This window comes from Barbatula barbatula (assembly GCF_947034865.1).
Source record: "Barbatula barbatula genome assembly, chromosome: 14".
NCBI lineage: Eukaryota > Metazoa > Chordata > Actinopteri > Cypriniformes > Nemacheilidae > Barbatula > Barbatula barbatula.
The window spans coordinates 8250893-8276476 of NC_136777.1; the positions used below are offsets into that span (position 1 = coordinate 8250893).

General features: G+C 40.0%; 1 protein-coding gene across 1 annotated transcript in view; it reads right to left on the bottom strand.

Moving 5' to 3' along the window:
• Positions 1–25584, bottom strand: part of unc5b (unc-5 netrin receptor B) — a 49220-nt gene that overhangs the window by 3085 nt on the left and 20551 nt on the right. Inside the window, exons 2-16 of the mRNA XM_079472396.1 lie at positions 10804–11028; positions 10571–10714; positions 9765–9868; positions 9353–9533; positions 8601–8768; positions 8324–8488; positions 6849–6881; positions 4664–4858; positions 3837–4199; positions 2868–2955; positions 2038–2206; positions 1669–1908; positions 1415–1564; positions 878–1042; positions 52–230 (exon numbers count right to left, since the gene is read on the bottom strand). Of these exons, the coding sequence (XP_079328522.1) occupies positions 52–230; positions 878–1042; positions 1415–1564; positions 1669–1908; positions 2038–2206; positions 2868–2955; positions 3837–4199; positions 4664–4858; positions 6849–6881; positions 8324–8488; positions 8601–8768; positions 9353–9533; positions 9765–9868; positions 10571–10714; positions 10804–11028 (2569 nt within the window). The remainder of the gene's footprint in view (positions 1–51; positions 231–877; positions 1043–1414; positions 1565–1668; positions 1909–2037; positions 2207–2867; positions 2956–3836; positions 4200–4663; positions 4859–6848; positions 6882–8323; positions 8489–8600; positions 8769–9352; positions 9534–9764; positions 9869–10570; positions 10715–10803; positions 11029–25584) is intronic.

Here is a 25584-nt window from a genome sequence, read left to right on the forward strand (position 1 = left end):
TTCACGCTGTGAAAGATTCACCTAAATGTAAACAAATGAGTGCTAAAATACCTGTCAAAGCCCAGGCTGCGTGCCAGCATTCTCCAGTCACAGCCACGCGCACTGGGGGCATCCAGACTGGCACAAATTTTCTGCCGGATGGAGACAGGAAGTCGGAAAGCATATGGACCCACTTGAGATGAAGGCAGACAAGAACCACCTGCTAGCAATGGGGAGTGGGGGGGCAAAGTCTAAAGAGGACACACACGCAGGAAAAGGAGTCAGTGCCAGTAACCGTAGTCTAGCAGTGACGTTTTAGTTTTGAAGAATGAATACTTTTCAAGTGAATTTACAGAATAAATACAATTGTATGTTTAAGTTTTTGTAGAAAAGTGGATTTAAATGCAACAGAAAGAATTTATTTGCTAAAACAAATGATGGTATACTGTAAAATACTATGGAAGAAATAAACTGAAAAAGCTGTATGACTAAACTACTACATTGTAGACTTTTACATTTGCAAGATGTAAACACTGGTCCAGAAGCACTTCCGTTTTCAGTTTTAATTTATATATATTTTATTTATATTAATAGTGTTTTTTCCATATAAAATATATGTATAACATATACTGTATACTAAAATAAAGATATTCGTTTGACATAACATATAACACAACACAACATACCATAACATAGGATAGTCTCTTGGTTATATTTTGTATTATTTATTTATAATAATTATATATTATTTTCTAATATATTTGTATATTATAACACAATAAACATTTGTGTAACTGAACAAGTGTTGTATACTTGTTAACTGTTTTTTCTTGTTCATGCCTTATCCTGCCTAAGTGTGCATATGATGCAGAATACAACTCTTACTAATATGATTTACCTCTTGGATGTCAGTGTTAAGCTGGAATATCTGTCCCTCTCCCTCCACCTGTCTAACACAGATCTTGCAGGTGAGCTGTGAAACCACTAGGCTTCCTCTTTCTAGACTGAAGGTGCAATGCAGCGGCCGCTGGCTTCCGCTCCAGATGTGATAGAATGGGATTTCCTAAAACACAATTTAAATGGACAATTGTTGATAAAAGGCCTAAAACAATACATGAATATATAGGTTGCATTTAAAGAAAAAAAGTTATTTCAAAGTGCTATTCATAAATGTAAATACAGTATCTAGAGTGTTTCGTCAATTGTACGCACTGGCCGAAGTTAACTTCCGGTCTGTTTATTTCATATTTAATTTATATGAATATATTATTGCATATGATTTGAATAACATTACAACTACTCAACAGTTATTGATTCTTTGCGGAGGTCTATCGAAAGTTACATTTGGTCCACCAAAACCACCTACGAGTTATATTAATACAACCAATAACGTTGCAAAATCAACACAATTAACAACAACATGTTTACATCTCACCTGATACTTAGCAAGAAGTTTACTCCTCCAGTGAGAATGAGGAATGTCATGGATTGATAGCCGCAGATTGTGATAACTGTCCTTAAAGAGCAGAGGTTTGGGGTCCTCTAGTAAAACTCCACCCAGACTCCGCTCAACCTCTAACACTTCCTGCACAGAGACAACAAGACAAGTTGATTTCCAAGTTACTCAAATACACATTCTTTTGTGATGTGAGTTAATATGAGTGTTAATTTGGCGGCAGGCAGACTTGCCTTAAGGGCATGTGGGGTATCCTGTATACAGTAGACCCTCAGGCTGTAGTCCAGAGAGAGGCACGGCGCCCTGGGAGCAAACAGGGCCAACTGCAGCCTCTTACAGGCTGGCCGAGGGGGAGCCGACTGTCCCACCAGCCCATACGTTCCCAGCTGCTCCATTAGAATATGACAGCTCTCCTCTTCCACCTGTAGATAGCAGGGTGATGACAAGCTCTCCTCTCCTACAGTTAGCACCTCCTAGTGGTAGGGAAAGAGATGAAATGGGTTTAAATGTTTATAGGTAAGACGGAGGCAACGGATTAAAATGGTGCTATGCTGTCTTCATGATTTTACTGTAGTGACTTTAAGATACTGTAACATCCTTACCTCCCAGGCACCTTGATGGTTTTGCATTTTAAGGGTGAGGGTCCAGTCTGGGGATTCTAGCTGGGCGCAGTGGGGCAGAGTAAGGACTACAGGTTTGCTGAGCAGCATGCCAGAGGGTCCGCAGCTCACAACAGGACTCAATACCGTCTGACTACCATCTGATGGCAACCTGACAAAATAAATCAGAAGTGTAAAGTTAAAAGATTCAATAGCATAACAAATATACAAAGTAGATGAAACGTTTGTAAATGCATTATTCTGTTAACAATGGTTTCATTGACTGATACATCAGGAGTCATTAGCAATTACAACCGTTTTTATTATTTTATAGGATCTTTACTGTCCACTTTCAGAACATATAGAATGTGCTAACTGCTAGACAATAGCTCAAACATCAACAGTTTATTTATCGAGAAACTTTACAGCAACCAAAAATAATGAGCAGAGCCAGTGAAACACAAAGTTTGCAGTCCGAACGCAGGGAACCATATTTATATATTTCATATCTGACATTCAAAACAAAACCAGCAAGGAATAGCGCCTCAGCAAAAAAGTCAGAGCTCAGGCAACCATTCAGTGGTTTCATAACATATTTTTTCAGGTCTTTCTTCATTGTGTCAAAGCTTTGAAATGTTATTTTCTCCTTTGTGCTGCCATTGGAGTCACAGTGTTTCTGGAGTCAATATTGCTTCACAAGGGCTGTCGAGATGTTTTGAACTGGACTGTTTGCAACTGCACAAAGTGACGGATAAAGTGTTGTACTGTATGCTGGGCTGTGACAGCATGATGGGGACAGAGTACAGAGAAACTGTTTCAAGTGGCAGACTCACGTTGTTTTCTCCCATTTGTTGATGATGAGGTACATCTCATAGAACTTTCCCTGAGGAATTGTTCCTGGTGGAACCAGCAGACTCACTCCTGAAATAAAGAAATGTGACATAACATTAACATTATTTAAAAGGATAGTTCACCCAAAAATGAAAATGCTGTCATCATTTACTCACCTTCGAGTTGTTCCAAATCAGTATACAATTTTTGTTCTCATGAACAAGAAGAATGCTTAAAACCAAACAGTTCTTGGACCCCATTAACCACCATAGTAGGAAAAATTACTTTATATATATTTTTTCTGTTGAACATATTTATATTTCATATAAATGAAAAAAAAAATTAAGATGCATTTACTTGACAAGCAAAATGCTACATTTTTATAATTTACAAAATGTTGATACATTTTAATTAGGGGAGTTAAAAAAACAGAAATAGTTGTCAGTGGGGTATAAAAAAGTTGAAACTTAATGTCCCCATTGGCAGATAATTAATCTTATTTAAACCTTATTATAAACATATTTTTATTTATTGTTGTGTGTATTTTTTTCCAAAAAGATATAACATTGTAAATAATTTTGCTTTTCAAAAAGATTTGAAAACGTAAAAATTATTTTTGCAGCGTTTATGTCATATCTATGTAAGAACCATGCATCTACAGTATAACACATAGAACAAATATAGATTATATCCTATATAAATATATAATAACTAAACTTGATAGTAGTGTATTCACACATATTATATTTAAAGTTGCAGACATTACACATATATAAAACAAATGAGGGAAAATAAAGTGCTTGGAGAACGCCTGCAGTACATCAGAAATAGAAACAGCATATCTGTCAAGTCTCCATGTGGCCTACGTCTTGGACTACTATAGGAGCGGTTTGTTTTAAAGTGCCATGTCATGCCAGCCGTTGTGGATTTTGAGAGGAAAAGCTATATTAAAATGTCTTCTAATACACTACCTGTATTGGGGATGGTGAGACGACCTCCCAGTGAGCCCAGTGTGATGCTGATGCTGTGACTGGGCTCTCTGGGCAAGGTGTGCCCGTGGTGGTCTTTAGGTCCAGAGCTCACGGCCTTCAGACTCATAATCTCCCCATCAGTATAATCCGGGCCTGCCGGTAGCTCAAGGGAGGACATGGTAGAAGCATTATACACCTTTATCTTCAGACTAGGCAGTGAGTCCAGCAGAGGAGACATGGTCATTGGGATCTTATGGGTGGAGTCCAGGGAAGTCTGCTGCAGTGCGTAAAGAGGCACGCGGAAGGTTCCAGCACTGGCTGTGAGGTCAGGGGGGGCTGCCGGGTGTAGTAAGTGTGGGTTATCTAAAGAAGTAGCAGAAGAGTGTGAAAAGAGAAAAGAAGGAATATTTTCAGATGGCATGCAACGTTCTGAATGGATTTGCCTAAGAAATGAGAGCATTAAAGGAGAGAGGATTTAAAAGAGGAACCATATAAACAAGTTATAGCAGCTTAAATACTGGCGAGAGAGCGGGAGACAGCAGTAGAACGGATTAAAAACTCAAAATACAGGGAAAGAAAGAGATTATATTAGGTGTGATGGGAGAAGAGAGGGAAAATAAAAGCAAGTCACAGAAGAAGAGTTAAGAAAATAAAAGTGGACAAAAGGCGCAAACTGGCCTAAGGTGGCCAGGCTGATGTCATGGTAAACTGTCTTTAGATAGCTGCATTGGATAAAAGCATCTGCTAAATGAATAAATGTAAATATATAGGAAGGAAGTCAAAGAAATAAGAGATCCATTGTGAAATGTACAAGACAGATGTCTCACCCTGTCGTGGTGGTTTGTAGTTTCCAGGATGGAAGGCAGCTGTGAGGGCTGAGGAGGAATCTGTGATTTCACCGTGGAGGTGTCGACAGCTCCGCCGATAGACAAGGATGCCCACACACAGTACGAGGATTATGCAGAGCAGCAAAGCTCCCACCAGTCCCGCGTACACCACTACACTAGCACCAGTGCCCAGAGCTGAATGCAAACAGTACAGATTTTCTCACATATGCAAATGCCATGTCATAAAAACATCATGCAACATAAGACCAAGGAAAACAGATAAGGTAAAGATAAAAAAGATGATTTCACATAGTGTTTGACGATTTTCATCAGACATTCAATGAACAGACTGTGTGGTGTGAGACTGAGAACAGGTCAATAATAAGGGTGATTATAAGTGTGTACGAGTCTTTTCTGTTGTGTCTGCTGCTCGCCTAATTATCAAACAGTTGGTGTGCTGTGGATCTAACAGTGCATTATGGGAAAGTCAGCCAAGTGTTCTATGATCAATTAGGAAAAGAAGAGAAAAGAGAAGAACCACCGAAAGAGAGCTTAGCTTTTCAAAATATGGCTAGTAAATATGTTTTTGGTGAAAATGAACATGACGGAATCACTTAATATTACAACTGTGATGATAGACTGTTGGTATCAATCAATTATTCATTAAATGATGTATTCTAGCAGTTTGTTTAATGTGTTGTAATACAGTGGTTCTCACACTGGTGGCCCCCTGGGGGGCCCCAAGATGGATTCAGGGGGCTACAGATTTTGTATATATGTCTATAATATATATATATACATTTATCATACATTTTATGCAATCAAACATCCGACAATAGGATCAGCAACCAAAATAATTTACGGTTAGCATTATATAACTGAATATGTTTTTGAAAAGTAAAAAGTCTTTATTTGGGGGGACACAACGCGATGAACTCCAAACAAAGGTGGCCATACAAAAAAAAGTTTGAGAACCACTATTGCTATTTGCATCTCTGTATATTTGATGTTGATTTAGTTTTATCAGTAACACCATAATTGTTAAGATTGAGAATTGTATTTGAACAAACTGATTCAATTCAAATATTCAACATAACTGTGTTTTAATGCCTCCAGACGAAGCACAAGAATCACAGAGAGAGAAGGAAAAGAAATGCGAGCAGAGGCATGTGGAAAGTGAGAGTGGGAGATGGGTAAAACGGCTCACGTGACGGGATGAAAGTGAATCTGACAGCCGTCTTAACTTATTATAGCAAACGGAACCGAGCCGAATTAGGTGCTTTACTTTTCGCTCTCTCAAGTCCCGAATGTCACATTGATCTCTGAATATTAGCATGACTTCAACTGTAAGCTACCCTATTGATCGCTCTGGGCCAGCAAGATGCATAGTCATTAACTTCAATGTCTTCAAAAAGCACTCTGTTTCTGCATAAGTCTGCATATGTATTATACATAATCTTCCAGGAACGCGTATGTACATTTTCCTTTGTGCGTTGTAAATCTGTGATACAGAATGAATCTGTTAAACAACAAATATGTTTGGATATGTAAATACTGCTTTAAATATACCGCCAGAGACAACCAAACCCTTATGTTTGAAAGTGATATGTAAATGGTTATAAATAATAGATAGATTATATATTTAACTGTTTATCAGATCAGCATCATTGGCTAATAACTGAAACTGTTTTGCACAGATTCAAGTGCAATATGCCATTATTAAATAATACCAAATATATCAAAACTTAGAATTTCTCAACTTGATCTTTAAATCAACTTTAATTGTAATGTTATAAAAAACTGCACAAGTGGCCTTTTGCGTCCCATATATACAGTAAACAGACATTTTTATTGGCCATTTAAGTCTTTAGATATCAGTATTGGGATCGATGGCTTAAAAACCCACTTATCGACCAATAATTATAATTAAAATATCTGCAAGAAACGGCTGCAGGAAAATTAAACGTCTATATATTAACGTGTGTATATTATAATCTGAAAGTAGACAGTGAGATGCATCTCTGTCTGTTCATCACACACACAAAATCATATTACTTACATTATAATTATATTAACATTTACAATCACTAAGATAAATACAGTACATAAATACATATCTAAGATAGAGAGGATGAAAGGTGGGAGAGTGTCAAATAAAAAGTTTGTTATTAAAAGGAAAACTTACGATGGCTTGCATGTTCAATAGAAACCTTTTTATCTGTCAGAAAAAAAGGCAAAAACAAAGCAAAAGAACAAGAAAGATTGAACGTGAGGATGGATGAGCAAATTATGAGTGTAGATCAGAGACGACTGCAAATGAAAGTGGAACAAATAATCGATAAATGCAAAAACAAGACCGAGAAATGAAACATCAAAACAAACACGGACATGATTTACAGCAGATGGAGCAAAAGTAAATGACTTAACAGGGCTCTCAGGGGACAGCAGGCACTAGAAGAATTATTTGAGAGGGTATATACTGTATATTTGTGTGTTTCTCTCTCTCTGTGTGTGTGTGTAATGCATTATTAATGCTGAAATCTGGGTTGCGCTTTCAGCCCAGAAAAAAACCACACTATAACTTTCGGTCTGCACTGTGTGAAGACTGTGTGTGCGCGTGTGTGTGAGCATGCTATTGATGGTCTCCTAAGATAATTCAATGCTGTCTGCTGTGCTCGTCCAAAATCTGCTCTGCAATGAGCACCCAGTGTCAAGATGAATTTGGCTCACCATTGCATGGATGATGCACTTGAGTTGTTCTTTACTTGCTTGTGTTAAGTACACTTTGTGTGCAGAAACCTATACATTTGTCCTCCTGCTACTCTGTGGCAGAGACAGAGTGTGGGGGCGTGTCTGGGCGTGGAGCCACTGTGCCAACAAAATATTATATTTGACCAAACAATTATATATTTTCCATAGCTTTAACTCTCACAATATGTGACTCCGTTTAAAATGAGAACATCTGTAAATGTATCGTGACGCGATTTGCTCTAAGCAGCAGCTAAACCTGGCACGGTCACTTTCGGACAGTATAGTTCTTTGAGACGGCATGGGCCGCTGTGTGCAGAGATAACTTTTAGATGTGTGCTGCATATTCAGGGCGGATTTATGGAATCTTCGTTCTGCTCGCCCTCTCATTGAAAATGAATTGTGACTTTTTTGAGCAGATTTCTGCATTTTACTTCACCACCAAATCTCACATTGCCTGCTATCTGCCTGTACTTCGGAAACGGGATAAGCAGTCAACCCATGACAATCTCTTTACCTGCCAAAAGCCAAAAATGAGGCAGGCATGGATGATAATAACGGCATACTGTTCAGGGCAAGTTAAAAAATTCCAGAAATAAAATTGTATTTTACATCTACTAAGACAGAGTTTATATTTTCTTTAAAAAATCCAGGAATCTATTTTAGGATTTTGGGGAGACTTCATGACCAGTGCTTCCAATGATACATATTTATTTGCTATGTTTGGTATATTTTTAATAGTTGTGCAAGTCTAAATTGGTCTGTCGTTTAGCAGCTCTACTTTTGTTGCTGCAAAGTGCCAAGAGTGCCTACTTCAAAATTCCAAACTGTCACTTATCCTACTGTTGATTTTGCTAGAGATCCAGTGTTCTCTAAAAAATTTGACTGATGGTGTTGGGTCATATGACTCACTGCGGGCACACAGTCCCTCTGTGCAGTTTTTGCTCTCCATCATGCTACCGGTGCAGTGACGTCCACCATTGCGTGGAGGGGGCGCCTGACATTCGCGGCTCCGCCAGTGCGTGCACTCCGTCCCGCATGCAGACCACTTCGCCCACTCAGTCCAGCCTCCATCAACTAACGCATAGCAAGTAACAAAAAAACAATATCAAGGAAAATCTAGATCTCACAAATAAACTAGTTGGGTGTGACACATCCGCATTAGAATCTTACAGGTGTTAGTCTTTACCTGGACAGAGTGTTGTACAGGTGACTCGCTGGAAAGGCGGTCCTTCGCAGAAGGCTCCTCCGTTGAGGGGTGCCGGATTGGTGCAACTGCGTGTCCGTCGCTGCCAGCCCCGCCCACACTGAGCATTGCACTCTGACCACTCTGTCCAGGACGACCAGCCACCACTCACTGAGGGTTGAATCAAACTTTCTTAGCAACAGTAACTAGACTGTGAAAGATACAACTAGAAATGCAAAATGAACATTGCGTGAACCAGACAACACTGTAAGCCTTAAAGGGATAGTTCACCCAAAAAAGGAAATTCTGTCATCATTTACACACCCTCTAGATTATTCCAAACCTATACAAATGTCTTTGTACATTTGAAAGAATGTTAGACACCAAACTGATCTCATCCCCTGTTTACTGCCATAGAAAATAAATGCAATAGGAATAAATGGGGGATGAGATCTGCTTTGTTACTGACATATATCTTCCTTTGTGTTTAGCATTACAAAGAAATTTAAACAGGTTCGGAATCAGCTGTGGGTAAGAAAAGGATGACAGAATTTTATTTTTTGGGTTAACTATCCAGTCAACACAAGTAATAAGACACAAGATGTTTTATATTACAACAATGACTGGCAACCTCATTGCAGTACTACACGAAATAACAATCCCCCCAGTGTTTATTAATATGCCCCGACTTTCTCTTGAAACATGCATTCAGTGAAGTGACTTCCCACTGAGATTCTGATTGGTCAAGTGGTTACCGTAGACGATGAGTGTCGCAGTGCTGCTGCGTCGCTTAGCGACCACATTGCGAGCCACGCAGGTATAGTTAGCCGTGTCGGAAAGTCGAGCCTGCTTGATGATCAGGTCATGATCGATGGTAATTAGAAAGTTAGAATCCAGAGCCGGGTCAATGAGCTCCTCATTCTTCAGCCAGTCCACCTGTGGCATTATGGGAAATCAATTCATTCAGTGTGTATGGAAGAATGATGCGAACGTGGATTAAAACTGCACTTTAAATGAGCATTATCATTTGAATGGGAAATTAAAGAGGGTTGGATTTGTTCTGAATATAACGGGTGTTCGATTTGAATGAGGTGTGAATGGTGTAAAATTGCCAGTGCAGTTAAACAGTTCAAACAATAAGACAAAGTGAGGAAGGAGAATGGGCACCTCAGCAGGTGGGATTCCCTCTGGTGGACGACATTGCAGCAAGACTTCTTGCTCCAGACGAACTTCCCTGCCAAGTGGCTCCTGCTCAAAGTTCTTTCTTAAATCTGAATAACACAAAATAAGTGCTTTTAACAAAACAAAACACGAGAAATGATTTAAAGTTTTAAAATAGTTTTAAATCATGAGCCAATACAGAATCTAAGCCGGCAGAACTCAGCAGAAAGCACTTTGAATTTCAGCTAAATTGGATGTGTGGTCAATATTTTTACAGATACATTAATTCCTGCGACTTTGTTTAATAAATATTTGGGGAAAAGAAATTTCAGCAATGTTTCTGTGTATAAAAAAGCTGTCAAGCGATTATTCGCAATTAATCGCATAAAAAAGTGTGTTTTAACTGCGCATATTAATTTTGTATTGATAAACACATACATGTACATAAACATGTATACATATTTAGAAAATATTTATTTATACAGTATTTACCAATAATGTATTATTCATTTTCATAATTTTCTTAAATATATGCATATATGTGTATGTGTTTATAAATACAAAATTAATTTGCACATCACATAGACAAATATTATGTAAACACTAACTTTTATACAGGATGCGATTAATTGTTTGACAGCCCTATAGAAAACACACTTTACCATGTTAAAATGTATTCAAACCATTTCTCCTCAAAATCAGACTTTCTCACTTTTTCCCACAGATTCCATTTCGGCACAATTTTTGTTTAGGTCTTCTAACTGCATTGTGTGTAATTCATAACCATGTGACACATAACCAGCCAAACTCACAGGCGATGCGGGTGTATGCCCGTCGGCTCTTTGTGGTGCCTGCCGAGCTCCAGGCAACACACTGACACCAATAATCCTCCAGGCCGAACAATTCTTCTACCTGTGTCCGAGACACAGATATGTCCACTTCCCTCACAACCAAACCTGAAACACAAATAAGACATACATGTCAATATATTGTATATTGATACTGTTTGTCATAAGTGTGAATAAAGCCATCAAGCAAAATTTACCTGTGATAGGGTCCAAACTCTCTTTAGTAACGTGGTCATTCTGGTTCACCCATTCTCCATTGCACTTGAAGTATATCTGCGTGGCAGGGGCGGCCTTGCAGGAGAGCTTAACCGGTCTGTTTTTCACAATAAAGGCGTCCTCCGGTTCACTCTGGAATTCCGGCAACGGTTCGGCTGGAGCGGATGGAAAGGAGTCCGGAAGAACCTCGCTATAATCACTGCCATCTACACACACAGGGGAAGAGAGAAATAAACATGTGCACAGTTTATGCGAATGTATTTACAAGAGTATCTCAGTATACAATATCTGTCACTGCAAATGAGTTTGGCCTTGAGGGTAATGGCGAGACTGTCGGTGTGCTCGCTAGTGTATGTTAAGAAGGCCTTGGTCTCTGACATTTCAGGTTTACACTAGTGATACAGTGTTCGCTCCCCTCCTGCGCGCCAAAGCATCCGTGAGGAGTCCAAGCAGAACCGGGATAAAGGCGGGGGAGCTTGACCTTCCATTCAAACGGCCAGTGATCACACATTATCCCCTGACATTTTCCTGGTGACACATCCCTCACAGCGCAGAGCTCATCTAGGGGCCAACATGCTTCGAAGCTCCGCACTCGGGCCTCCGTCACCTCCAACACGACAACGCTGTTAACCTTTCAGTTAAAGCTAACAGCAAAACAGGCTATTGACTACAGAGTGAAAATTAGGTCTGAAGACACCCACTCCGCAGGGTGTAACAGGAAAGTTGTTAGTTTGCGCTTCTTCAGGGCCGACCTTTTTCAAGTTTTGACACCTATTAAATGTACTTTATCTGAAAAACCTTAATTACACATGAGCGACATGTGCTTGAATAAAAAACGCAAAAATGGTTATTTTATAGGGATAGTTCACCCACAAATAAAAATGATGTCTTCATTTACTCACCTTCAAGTCATTTCAAACCTGTATGACTTTGCTTCTTCCGCAGAACACGAAAGAAGATATTTTGAAGAGTATTAGTAACCGTACAGCAGCGGTATGCATTGACTTCTATTTCATGGACACAAAACCACAGGAAGTCTATGCGTACCACCGTTGTTCGGTTACCAGCATTCCTCAAAACATCTTCGTTTGTGTTCTACAGAAGAATGAAAGTCGTACAGGTTTGAAATGACAAAAAGATGCGTATATGATGACAGAATTTTCATTCTTAAGTGATCAGTTCTGCATGAGGCAAACTTGGCAATCATAAAAATTCATTTCTGTGTCATAATCATAAATAATAATAAAGTCAAATACAAAGCAAAAATACAACTGCTAGACGGATGAAGCCCCTCTTTGGCCATGACTGAGGAGCATCTCACGATCTCGTGACTGAAAGCGCCGCGTGAGTTTAATTATCACACACCCTCTGTAATTTACTGTCATCGTAACGATGTGGCTAAAACATCTCCAATGGCGTAGCCTAGTTTGCACCAGTGCTGGAAAACAATTTAGGCCTCGCTCATGTTCACCAACACAGTGTGTTTCACCAATAAAAGGGTCAGAATTCAATATAGGCTGTAATGTGGATTCAAACAGAGAATGAAAGAGAGTGGGTGGGGGAGAAACGTAAGTGCTCTAAACGCTGACACCTGGGTCGAATGTCTTCCCGTGCCGTCGCGTTTGATGGAACATGTGTGAAGGGTACACGGGTCTGGACGTGTCCGCGCGCCACAGAGGTGAGAGAGGTGAGGAAAAGCAAGCTGAAAATTGGATTTGGGAGGGTGTTTTCAAATACGGTAGAAAAAAGAGAGGAGGACTATAAAGTCAGGTCGAAATACAAAGGGCAAAAACGAGAGAAAGTCAAAAACAGAGCAAACACACTGGGCTTGACCAAATATCGTCAGAGTGCTGGTATGTCATACAGTATAATAATATTTGAAAATGGTTTATGATCCCGAGTCCTGATTTTTCTAGAAAATACATGTCAAACTGGGCGGAGCCTCACGTGGTGTCATGGAGTGCAGACAACAAAATCTAATTTATCCACACGCACATCAGATAGGTCAGTGGCTGGAAGGCCAATTGAAGGTCCTGCCGGAAAGTGTCAGTCTAAATCTGTGTCATTATGTGACAGCCATGCCCTTCATTCAAACCCACAGTAAGAAAGACAAACAGATAAAGATCCATCTACCTTAAAAATAAGCATACAAATTAATAGTAATATTATCTTGCAAAAGCGTATAGAGCGCTTAGAGTAGGACAAAGTGTAAGAACCAAGATTTAAAAAATAATGAGAGTATCAAAGTCAGACGACTTTCAGCAATACTCAAATTTTGGAAATTCTCTCTATATTATCATCTCCCTGCATCCTAAAATAAAATAACTTTGTTAAACACAGACTTCCAACCAGCTGAGCCCTTTTTGAGCTCCTTTTCAAATCACAAACATGTATTGTGGCTCTGACTGACTAAATCTCTACCCCCCACTCTTTCCTTCCATTGTGCGCTCTCTCTCGCTCTCGTCTCTCCTCCGTCAGCTGTCAGCCTGTCTTTTTCAGACTTTGACTTCTCTGTCGATAAGCAATTGTGTTTCGCTTTTTCCACACTACCTCCATATGGCATCGATTGCTACACAAAATCACCAGTCAAAAACACAGGCTGTCATCCCCTGTCACACGCAGAGAAAAAAACTGACGTTTTGGCGAAACAAGGAGTAGCTGAGTGAGAATGTGTACTAGAGTTCTTCAAATGTGTGTTTGTGTGCGTGCATGTTTGCGTGAGAAAGCAAGGATCTTTGGGTGACAATGTGTGTGTGAAAGTCAGTGTGAAAGAGATGGAATCAGTGAAATGGCACAAACTGAACATATGGAAAGGTTGTTTTGTGATCACGAAATCACTGAAACACAACATCGCTGTCCCTCATGCACTGGGGCGGATGCTCACTTTATACCAAATGCTTTCACACATACTTTGAGGAGCGGACACGAATACCCATCAGGCCGTTGGCAGCCCGCAATTTAACTGGAATGGTCCTGGCACTCCTAAAAGAGGGAAGCTCTTAAGAGGCCCCCGACTGTAGGTCTTTTATCACGGTAATGATAGACAAGACGCCGATGCCGGGACCAAACCCTCCAAGTCCTTGGTCTATGGGGGTGTAAACATCCACACATATGTGCAGACATCAACCCGCAAAAAACGGGAAAACAAGACACACAAATTTAAAGCAGAGCCAGGAGTACTTTGGGATACAGTATGTGTGGTACGGTTGCTTCTAGAGAAAGGGAACAAAATATGTCAAACATGCAGCTAACATTTACATATGGACAAAAAAATCAAGAATGATCCTTGACCCGTCTAGTTTCTCACACAAAAGAAAAAGTACAATGGCAAGTCTCAAATTATACACAGAAGAATTTCAACGTTCCCTCGCTCACCAGAAAGTCGGCAGTTGTGGGAGCAATGCTTTATCATTAGCTTATAAAGGCTGTCATTATCGTCCACATTATATATATTGACTGCAGCTTTACCCTCAACTCTGCAGCTCTCTTCATGATGCTTTTGAAACCTTGCAAATCTGGAAACCGATGCCGAGAATTCTCGGGAGTCGGACCTCAGGCAGGGAAAATGGGTGGTAAAATCCTGCCCGCAGAGACTGTAAGTACAAGCATGTCTCATATCCTCTTTCCTAAAGCACTACAATTCTATACCCATTTTTTGCTATTTTTTATAGTTGGCCTAATACAAGAGAGTGAGGAGATGACACGACACGACGGAATTCAAACCTACGGCCTCCACTTGAATGCACAGCAGGTAGAACCACACCGACACATTTCACACATTCAAAACATTATAAATACTTTTGCATAGCAAACCGCATGCCTTATTGATTCTTCTAAAACACCTGTTATCCACACGTTAGTGTCATCCACAGCTTCTATTATCTTTCATTTTTATCTCATTCTGTTCTTGTGACAGTGTAATGCTACCTTTTGTAACTCTTATTGAGTGTCCTCGTATATTGTACAGAATTGTCCTGTTCTAAAACAAAATTTATAAAACAGATCAGGGGGATTCTTTTTCAATATTAGGGGGGCTCAGCCTCCAATGAGGTTATACAGTATATACAGTATATGTTTATATTTATAGCCACTCTCTAAGCACCACATATATTACTTAAATAAATTATTAAGAAATAGTATGAAGAATAAAGACAAGTAATTGTTTTTAAAATGAATATCACATTAATCGTTCAATTATAATTCAAAGAGACAACAACAGCCACAAATCCATTTAATAAATGTCACAATCAATTGCTTAGTCATTATTTAGTAACGTTAGAAGGAATAACTTGAATTGATGTTTCCCTGCGCTGTCACTCCTGGGCATGACTGCGTGTTCATCTATCACATCCACAATACGTTCATAAATTAATAATACAAATACTAAAGAGTCTGAAAAAGACAAAGAGCTTCTGGGTACACTTTTGTTACTTGGAACTCAGAAATAGGGCTGCTCGATTATGACAAAAATTTAAATCGCAATTATTTTGGCAAATTTTGAGATCCCGTGATTATTCATTAACCTTTAAAACAACATAGAAAATAAAAAAAACTTGGCTTTTAAACTCTGAATTTAACTGAAAAATTTATGTAAAGAAATAGCACTGTTGAGCCACTGTAAAGGAAAGGGTTCGCTGTGGATTATTACTACAAGAAAAGAGAGGACCCTTGCTAAATGGAATGCAGCACAATAATCGTTCACCTCGATTATTTTGTTTTTTTAATTGATGAAGGCCAAAATGGACGATTAAGATTCATTTTCGATTAATTGCACAGCCCCAGAATAGCACCAGGCTGCCCTCTGTGTTTCCGGGGGTCTCAAAACTAAGCTACAACTTTAGGGTGGCTAAAGCCCACATTAAAAGTGACTAGCACCGCCACTGAAACAGATACTTCCATCTTTACGGTTCATATTGTAAAACAGCTTAGTTACGCACACCTGTGATCGCACATCAGTTGAATTCTACATTAATCTGACGAGTTGCCACGTTGCATGGCAACCATAATAGGCTCACAGTTTGACTAATGAACTTTATTACTTCGAGGAACATTTGTTTTTTGTGATTGCTATTGTAAAAAATGTAATTATTTATTGAAAATACGTGCCTGTATTGCCACGGTCACAATTTCAAGAAAAAAGACACACAGGACTGTGTTGTTGCAATTATTTACCACAATAAAGGCGATTTAGCATGATGCATAGACTGCATCACTTGGCTTGTTGTATTTCACAGTTATTCTATGCTTCGTTTCTACATTAATGTTATACAGTGACCCATTTCAGCCGAGTAGGGTGAAGGAAACTCTTTTTCAATATAGTCATTAGCTTAAATTCTCCAGAGGATGTACAGTATGTGATGTATTAAAGAAGTCTGACACACAGCTGACGGGAATGTTCTCTCAGGATCTCTGTTGTCATAGCGAAAATGCTGCTAAAAATCTCTGACACATGATTACCTCATTCACAACACAAATACATACAAATACCTCATTTTACATAATTTTTGCTCTTTGCTCTTCTTATCACTGCAAATAGTTCTGCAACCTTTCAAGATGTTTATGAAATGCATTGGATTAATATGGCACACAGGTTGGACTAGAGAGTTAATAATGGATGACAATGAAAATATCGCAATACCCCAAGCACAATTATGAGTGATTGATATTCATGTACAGCAAAAACACGAAGAGCAGGTTAAAAAAGGAATGGGCTTTACACTTGTACAGTTGTATGAACGTCCAGTTATGAAATTTAGTGGCATCTAGTTAGGTTGTAAACTGCAACAAACAGCCGACTCCACCCCTCCCTTTCGAAGCACTACAGTGACTGAGACAAAACTAAGTTGTTGTCACGTTTAACGATATAACATGTTTACGAAACGCTGTGTAGAGCAGTTTGTCTTGGGTTCTGCAGAAACAACATGGTGAATTGCATACAGGGGGACAACTCTGTTATTAATGTGGTACAATCGAGAGGTTGTCTGTATTAATGTACTGTTGTGTTTACTGTTTTTAGACCTCAACGTCGGAACAGGCGGAGGATGATGGCTGACTTAAGTGGAGCATCACAACGGCTGGCAAGACGGATGAAGGCTGCAGCAGTGATGGGTCCCCAGTCGTCTTGGACTCCATGCCACTGGATCCTGACCCAGACCTGCCAAGGATCGTGTGATGGTTGTCTGTGCACCAGCCTTCACACGTTAAACAACGTCACGCACAGGCGTCCTCCACAAAGGGAATCCACCCTGGATAAAGTCCTATGGCGACCAGCAAGTGGCGACGGGGGCAGGGTTGTGTAGTCTGGAAGTCCCTAGTCATGAGCTGGCACATTAGGCGATGGGTGTCAGAATCAGTCGCTGGGCTCTTGGAACGAGGCAGAAGAGCTTTTCGGCAGCTACACCCATGTCTAAGCAGTCCTATTTAGGATCCACTCTGCTTACCCCCCATGGGGAAGGGGCTAGAAAAGGTGCCCTAAAAATAGCCTGCCTCATACCTCCCGACTGGATTACCGCGTCCAGAGGGAACACCCCATTTGCGGTCAGAAACAAAAGAAATTGAATTTTGGAGCCTGGAATGTGCGCACCCTGATGGACAGCACCTCCAGTGACAGACCTGAGAGACGAACCGCTATCATAGCCAGAGAACTGCAGAGATACCGGATTGATATAGCTGCTCTTTCCGAAACCCCACTAGCAGGTGAAGGGCAACTGAAGGAGAAGAAAGGAGGTTACACTTTCTTCTGGAAAGGAAAGCCAGCCAATGAGGCTAGAAACCATGGAGTTGGACTTGCCATCAAAAACCAGCTTGTCAACCACCTCTCCGAACTTCCCGTGGGGATCAGCGAGCGCCTCATGACAATCCATCTGGTGTTGGCCAACAACCTGACAGCGACAGTAGTGAGCGCCTATGCCCCTACCCTAGACTCCGATGTGGAAGAAAAATAAGCTTTTTATGCCTGCCTAGAAGACACCCTGTCAAAAATCCCCAGGGAGGACAAGATCATCCTCCTTGGAGACTTTAATGCTAGGGTAGGCCGGGACCAACACCTCTGGAAGGGCACTATTGGCAAGGAGGGCATCGGTAACATCAACTCCAACGGAGTGCTGCTTCTGAGTAAGTGCGCTCAGCATAACCTCGTCATTACCAATACTCTCTATCGACAGAAAAACTAATTTAAGGCATCTTGGAGACACCCTCGCTCCAAGCAATGGCACCTTATTGATTATGTAATTGTAAGGGCCAGGGACCGCTGTGATGTGAACATCACAAGGGCCATGATAGGCTCTGATAACTGCTGGAAAGACCACCGCCTCATCCGATCCACAATGTCCATCAAACTTAAAAAAAGGAGGAGGATTCAGAAGAAGCAGTCCCGGCAAAGACTGAACCTTGACAGCCTGAATGAAACTGCCATCCAGCAACGACTTCAGGACTCTCTCAAGAAAGGACTCTCAAACAGAGAAGGGCTCCACCACTACACACCACCACGGACCTCAAATGTCAACATTGCAGCAGAATCTGTGGATCACAGATCGGCCTTTACAGCCACCTGAGGGTCCACAAATAAGGCGACCCGACGGAGAGGACAGTCATACTCGTTTCGAGTGACTGGTGAAGGTGAAGTTAGTGTCTACATTAAGGATGATTTCAGTCAAATAGCATAAATTATGCGAGTGGCGCATTGTGTCGGTGCAGGACTCAGAACAGCGTCCTGAGTCGGAGAGGAGCGGCACAGCGTTTCCGCGTCCGGTGTGCGACCCCCTGTAGGTAATAAAAACATAACACTTCAGTGTGCAAGGTCTTAATACACCTCTGAAGACATAGTTATGTATATTAATAGGGCTGGATATCGATTCTGATGTTCCGATTCGATTCCTATTCACAAGCTCTCGATACGATTTTCGATTCGAGTCAATGAGTATAGATTTATTACAAATCCTAAAGATATTTCTAAAAAAGATCAGTAAATATCACATTACAATGGTGAATTCAACAATTAAGCGAAGAGCCGCAAACCTGTATATTAAAACTTAAACTCACTTGGGTATATTGAAACAGAACAGGTTATTTTACATTTAAGATACAGTATAACAAACAAAATTTCACAAAATTCGCTGTAAAGAGGGGTGCAATGATATTAACTGCTGCCTTTTATGTGAAGGTGATGTTAAATTCGATGACACACCCACATCTGCCATATTAATTAAGCAATGTGAACAATATGATCCCAGTTGTAACTAGATATTTTTAAGGCACGCACTGTACACTAAGGAATTGTGAGTAAAGAGAAAAGGAGATGGACAACATATGTGCAATGGAAAAACATTAGAGAAATCAAGGAGGGAGTGTGAAGAGGACTACGGCAAAGGGACAAGATGAAAACATAAAAAGTCCTTGAGGCAGGAAAAGTGCGGGAAGATGTAGGTTAGAAAGTGTTTTATATAAACACTGGCCAGGGGACGTGTATATTGACAGATTACAACGGTCCATTAACGCATCTAAAGTACAGAAAGCTTTAACATCATGAATCTGACCTGTCGCACAACAGTTCTCTTCATCGCTAGTGCATCTTTCCTCGTAAAATTGCCAAGCACGTAGCGTTAGAGGTAGACTTGATGCATTCAGAAAATTGAGTGATGCTAGAGGACAAAGTACAAGAGCTGCAAAACAAAGTCTTGAAGAAAAAAGCAATCAGTAAATACAAAACACAATCTTCATCCTTTTCCCAGAATGCTTTACGTCTTGTTCTATCCGTGTCAGTTTTCTCTCTAATCGCATTCAGAAACAGCACTTTGTGTTGGACGGACAAGCTTGTTATCACTTTCAACTTCAAGCTATTCTCTGATACACACATGGCAACGCACTCAAACAAAATATAAACATTTAACATACATAAAGATGAGATGAAGGTCAGAGAACAATGGTTTGGGGAATCATAATGGCAACAGAAATGTCACGCCTTTGATTGAATCTAGCATGTTAACAAGTTCTTGTGTGACAGGTCTATTTCTGTCTCGTGTGTGTATATGCGTGGGCGTGTGGATGTTGTCTCCAGGGTAGGTGGCATAGTGACATAGGTGAGGAGAACAGTTATTTGAACGGACAAGAATGCCCATTCTCACCCATTCAGCGCATTTTAGTAGCCGCTGGACAAAAGCACAGATGTAAGCTCACATGAACGTGCATGGTTTATGTAGCCAGACACCAAAGTCCCTTGGGAGATGTTTGTCAGTGTGTAAACAGACACAAAGAACACACATGTCAGAAATGCAAATACATGTCATTATATGCATAAGATCTGGATTTATTCGGTGTCAGACATGGCCACTCCCCCAAGCCTTATGATTACTGCTGAGGGCATTACTGGCGTCTGTGGTGTGTCTGTGGTCGGACAGAAAAATCCAACAATGTCGTCCTCACTTATTTGACTGGACAACCACAAACACAATGATTTTAGTGTACTGTCAGAATGCATGAATATCGGACTCTGCATCCAAAGTTACTTGCTGTGCATTAAATACATAAAAGATACATTTTGTATGTTGCCTGGAAATCAAACCCATGATCTTCGGGTCAATGAAATGCTTACTCTTTTTAGTAATTTTATTTACTGTTTTATTATATTTTTGTATTTATTATATTTTCATTTTTATTTCTGTAATATTATATTTAAGATCCCTTTTTATTTTATTAATGTACATGTGCAAAGACAGGTTGAGAACTCGATATAATGTTACCTTATTATTAACATAAATTAATTGAAACTACAAACATACCAGAGTCATATTGTCAGACTGATGTTTATAAGCTGACAAAACAACATCTAAAAGTTTTATAGTACATTGTGGAACCACAAGTCACTGTGATAAACAGAACACATTCATTTTGGACGAAGACATCTGTTCAATGTACAAGTGTACATGCAAATAAAATCATGTGTTCTGAATAGCTGAGATGTCTATGTGCGTGTGACATGTTCCATGGGAATGACATGAAGATGGAGCGCTCTTCGCTGCTTCTCTTTCTGTGCTGCCGACTCTGTATCGGGGAGCAGCTAGAGGGCGCCACCCCCCGCTGAGCCCATTTATCAGGCACCATCAATAACAGCCCCATTGCGCAGGACCCCCTCCGTTCCATCCATGCAAACCTCTATCCCCCAACACCACCTACTGCATGGGAACAGACAGAGCACCCCCAAACCATCCATCACCCCAGACACAAACATCTAAGAAAGCAAGGAATGGGAGAATTTTAAACATGTGGTCTATGAAACAAAAAAAGCAATGGACTAAGAATAAGTTTGGATGTGAATGTGATGACACTTGACCCTCTGGCTGTGTTTGTCTGCATGCCGTGTGTAGCCACGAGAGATACACACATAGGTGGCACCAGCTCTGATCGCTCTGCATGTGTGTGGCTGGTTGCCATGACGTTTAGTCACATGGACTTCATCCCTCAGAGGGCCTTTAGTTGACACACAGATCTACACAAAACACCAGAGCTTTGCTTCTTTCTTTTCTCCTTCTTATCATAGAACTTAATTTCGAGTCTTTTTCCAAATGAAACCAGACAACAGGTGTATTTCGGTGACATATTTAGTTGGAAGAAGCGTTTCATCTTGGAGCCATGCAGTGATCAAGGATCTTCCGTGTTAATCCTTAAACCCACACACATACACTTTCACTTTATGCAATATTTTTCCAATGAAGAGTGTCTTTTTATCTGACATTCCATGAATTCCTTAATTTTCTCGCAACAAAGTAGTCTTTGATAATGTATACTTCTTATTTTCATATTTCTTATAATAAAAGGGTTTGGTTTCTAGTATACAAATATGTGTCCAATTACTATTATTACCATCTTTATTGACATGATCAGTTGTTTAGATTTGTAATTGCACATAGGTAATGCTAGATATCAAGTTCATGTTTTAATAAGTAAAAAGGTACACAAACAAGCTGACATTTACACAACATGCTAATATGTGCAGTGATTTACGCTATACTTATCACAATAACAGCCCTTAGAAACCTGACACATAGACACAAATGTACATTATTCTACTTTTTCACAACTAAAGTATTTTCGAGTAGTAAAAAAGCATGTTTGCAATAGTTTGCATTTTTAGCCCCCCCAAAACATCACAGCCAGAATAGATGAAACGTTTTGAGTTGAAAATGCTGTCGTGTAAATGGCCCCTAACTATGCACCTTTACACCCCACCTCCTCCCTTGAGTTTGGAGCCAGGCTGCTTTAAATGGGTGTAATTAAATGAGAAGATGAGCAGCATTCCTTCCTGAGGATAGGGTGATTACAGGCCCTCTCTAGACTCCCTACAATTACCCACTTCTTTACCAAATACACACACACACACACACACACACACACACACACACACACACACACACAATAGCTCTTTCTTCAACAAACAACTCCACCTGATTACCAGCTCCACTCAGTAAAGGACATATGAAGGACAGCACACACACACCAAAAAATATCTCAAATTTTAGTGAGCTGAGCTCAACGGTCTGACCTTTGACTGATGATGATAACACACAAGCCTCAGGCCCAACTTTCATCACACCGGACCCTCACTTGCAGAAAACCTGCAGCCAGGCTCCGACATCTTCCTTTCTGTTGTCTTATTTTCCTCTAAAACCTACACTACTCTCAACCCACACACTGGACACACTACTGTATCATATCAAAATAAGTACTATAACTTGTAATAAATGGTATGTTGAGAGTTGCACTGTCACCTTGGAGTTTAATAAACACCAACCTGTGAGTCACTTACACTGTGTCTTATATTCTGTGTTTAGAGGAATAAACAAATTGAGTCCTTAACAGCATATACATGGTTAATGTGGGTTTAAGAAATACAATTTAACATTTTTGGGAAAATGCCAGAGATCATTGCTAGTGGACTGTTATGCATTTGCTAAAGAGTTCTTCTAAGGAGTTGTTAGGGTTGCTATGTGGGTGGTTGTAAATCTATATTATATTCAGATCTCGAGACATGTGTGGGATTAGAGCCTGGGGCCCATTATCTGTGTATGAGCAATATTAATATATTCAGGCTTGTTTTTGTAATATCAAAATCTATAGATTAACATGATTCATTCTATTAGACGGATGCATACAATCAATGAGCCATAGCCTGTCTCCTTTTCAATTTTAGATGAGTATTATATCCCAATCCTTTCGTCCATAAATCCAACACATTCGAATGACAGAACACCCATACATTTTACAATGAGGGAAAATCATATATTTTTCTTAATGATCTAAAAATGTACACAGCTAGTAACACTTAATATACAGTATAAATGAAATGCTTTACAAGATGCAGCTTTGTAAACTAATCTCACACCTCACAAAAGAATGCTGAGCTGTGAATTCTGTTCGCTGTCATCTGCAGGAAGTTGCAAAGCCCCAAAGGCTGATAACACATTTTTCCATTTAGACATTCCACCTAATGTTTTCTCATCTCGGATGTTAAATGCTTAGTTGGGGGTGATGGTGAATGTGTGTGAAATGCTGGATCATCAGAACGCCAGTGTTGTCTTGAGATTTTGTGGTTTCGCACATGTGATGAGAGGAAGGAGGGGCCGTACAAGCTCAGAGAAAGAAAGACATATAGAAAGGTGTGCTATGTCTACAGACTGATGCAATTTAATGAATTAAACTTTCAACACAAATGACATCAGGACACCAAAATAGATGCTTAAAAGAGAGAGAATGTACAGATGCAGATCATAGAAAAAGTGGAACAAGCTGAGAAAGAATTCAAATGAGTGGTTAGTTACAGAGATGTGTGCAGAAAAAAATAATAAGGGGATTTTGTTGAGGAGGAACACAGAAACAGTAAGTGGGAGGGAGCAAAAAGTGTGTGCTGCTGTGTCCAAGTAACCATGTGGAAGAAGGATGGAAAGAGAGAGAGAGCCAGAGAGAAAAGGCATAGAGGAAAATAAAGAGAGACGGGGTGGGGGGGATTCACCATTTCCAACAGTCTGTTGGGCTGATCTTGTTATCAACACTGTTTTTTGTTATAGACATCCTCATGAAATGTGACAGGCCGGCATCTCTCGACTAAATGATTTGCCAAAGCTGCACCCCTGTCATACTAATGAAAAACGGTGGGCGACTGTCACATAGCTGCGGACTATCATGCTCACATACATCGATACATGCACAGATGCACAGTGGTAAGAATAGATGCCGACTGGAGATGCTGATAGACCGACACAACACCCCCAATATCCCACATTCATAACAGATGCTGCAAGACTGATCACTCATGCCTGTGACCAGATGAGATGTGATATATTGGTGTAAACACCCAAACACACACAGGCATTCATGCATACACACCCGGACAGGCGTGCACAAGCACAGGGACTGGCGTCACACGACTCTGACATTGCGTCCCCTTGCATCAGAGAGTTCCCTTGGTGCTTGCTCAGGCAAGAACAGGTACAGGGTGACACAGACACACACACACACATGTGCACACACGCTACACAAGAGTGTTGCAGAATATACTTTAAAACTGTTGCTGGCCAAGCTATAGTCAAGATAGACTTTACGCCACACAGCTTCGATACAAGCTAATATAATATAACATAATATAACAACATTTGTAAAAAAAACATATATTTCACTTATTTAATTATATTTCTTCTGTGCATGAGAGTATTTATTCAACACAAGGAACAAAATAAATGTAAACGCATACTATTTACACTATTAAACACAATTCCTAAGCTAGAAACACAAAAAGGTAGCAAACTGAGCCAAAAACAGCGTACTTCCAGTCCTTTTTTATAGAGTCCTAAATATCTGAAAAACAATAACATGCAAGAATTTGAAAATTTGGCGTTTCAGGCAGTACTCACATTCGTTTTTAGATAGAATGCATCTTTTGTTCCGACACTTACATTTTAGCAATTTTACGTGTCTAATACATGCAGGGCCAATTTAATACACACCAAAGACACAGAATAGCACGTATTTGCGTCATATAAGTTTAACCCCTTTAAGTTTAATAGGTTGGCACTTGGCAGTACTTATACTTTTAGTTAGTACTCCCCAAAATACGCACACACAAGGTGAAAAGAAAAGAAGAAGAGTTTGGGCCAGGAAAGAAATTAGAAGAGAAAACCAAAGTTTACTTAAGTAGAAGAAAGATAGATAAAATTGATAGATCGAGCGCGGGACAAAGCGGAAACAAATGGAACGGCTCTGGACAAAAAATGGAGCGGCTCATCGATCTCCTGACCCCACATTGGCTTTGGCTAAGTGAATGTGTCTTGCACTCAGCTTAACTAATCTTAATGCTGTTTACAACCTTTATCTGCCCGGTATTTTCTCTTTCTCCCTAGACTTTAGCCACACTCACTTTTTGCTATTCCACTCTCTATTATATATATTTGACTTGCTTAACCTCTCACCTTCAACCCTCTCACAACATTTCGCTTTTTCTTCCATGCGCCTTGTTGGTAGACAGCACAGCATTCCTGCCCTCCAACTCCATTAAAACAACAGTAAAAAAGCTCTTACAGGCTAATGTCTCCCACTCACATTACTGGTTGTTTTCCCAGTCTAGTGACTCAGCACGTTGATTTAAATTATTAAAAAATCTGACGGCTGATGTTTTTTTTTACCTTAATGATATTATAAGTGTATGTCTGTGAACATAGGTTATGACCTTACTAGAATGTAACAAGTGAGTTTAAATGATCATATAAATAGTTTAA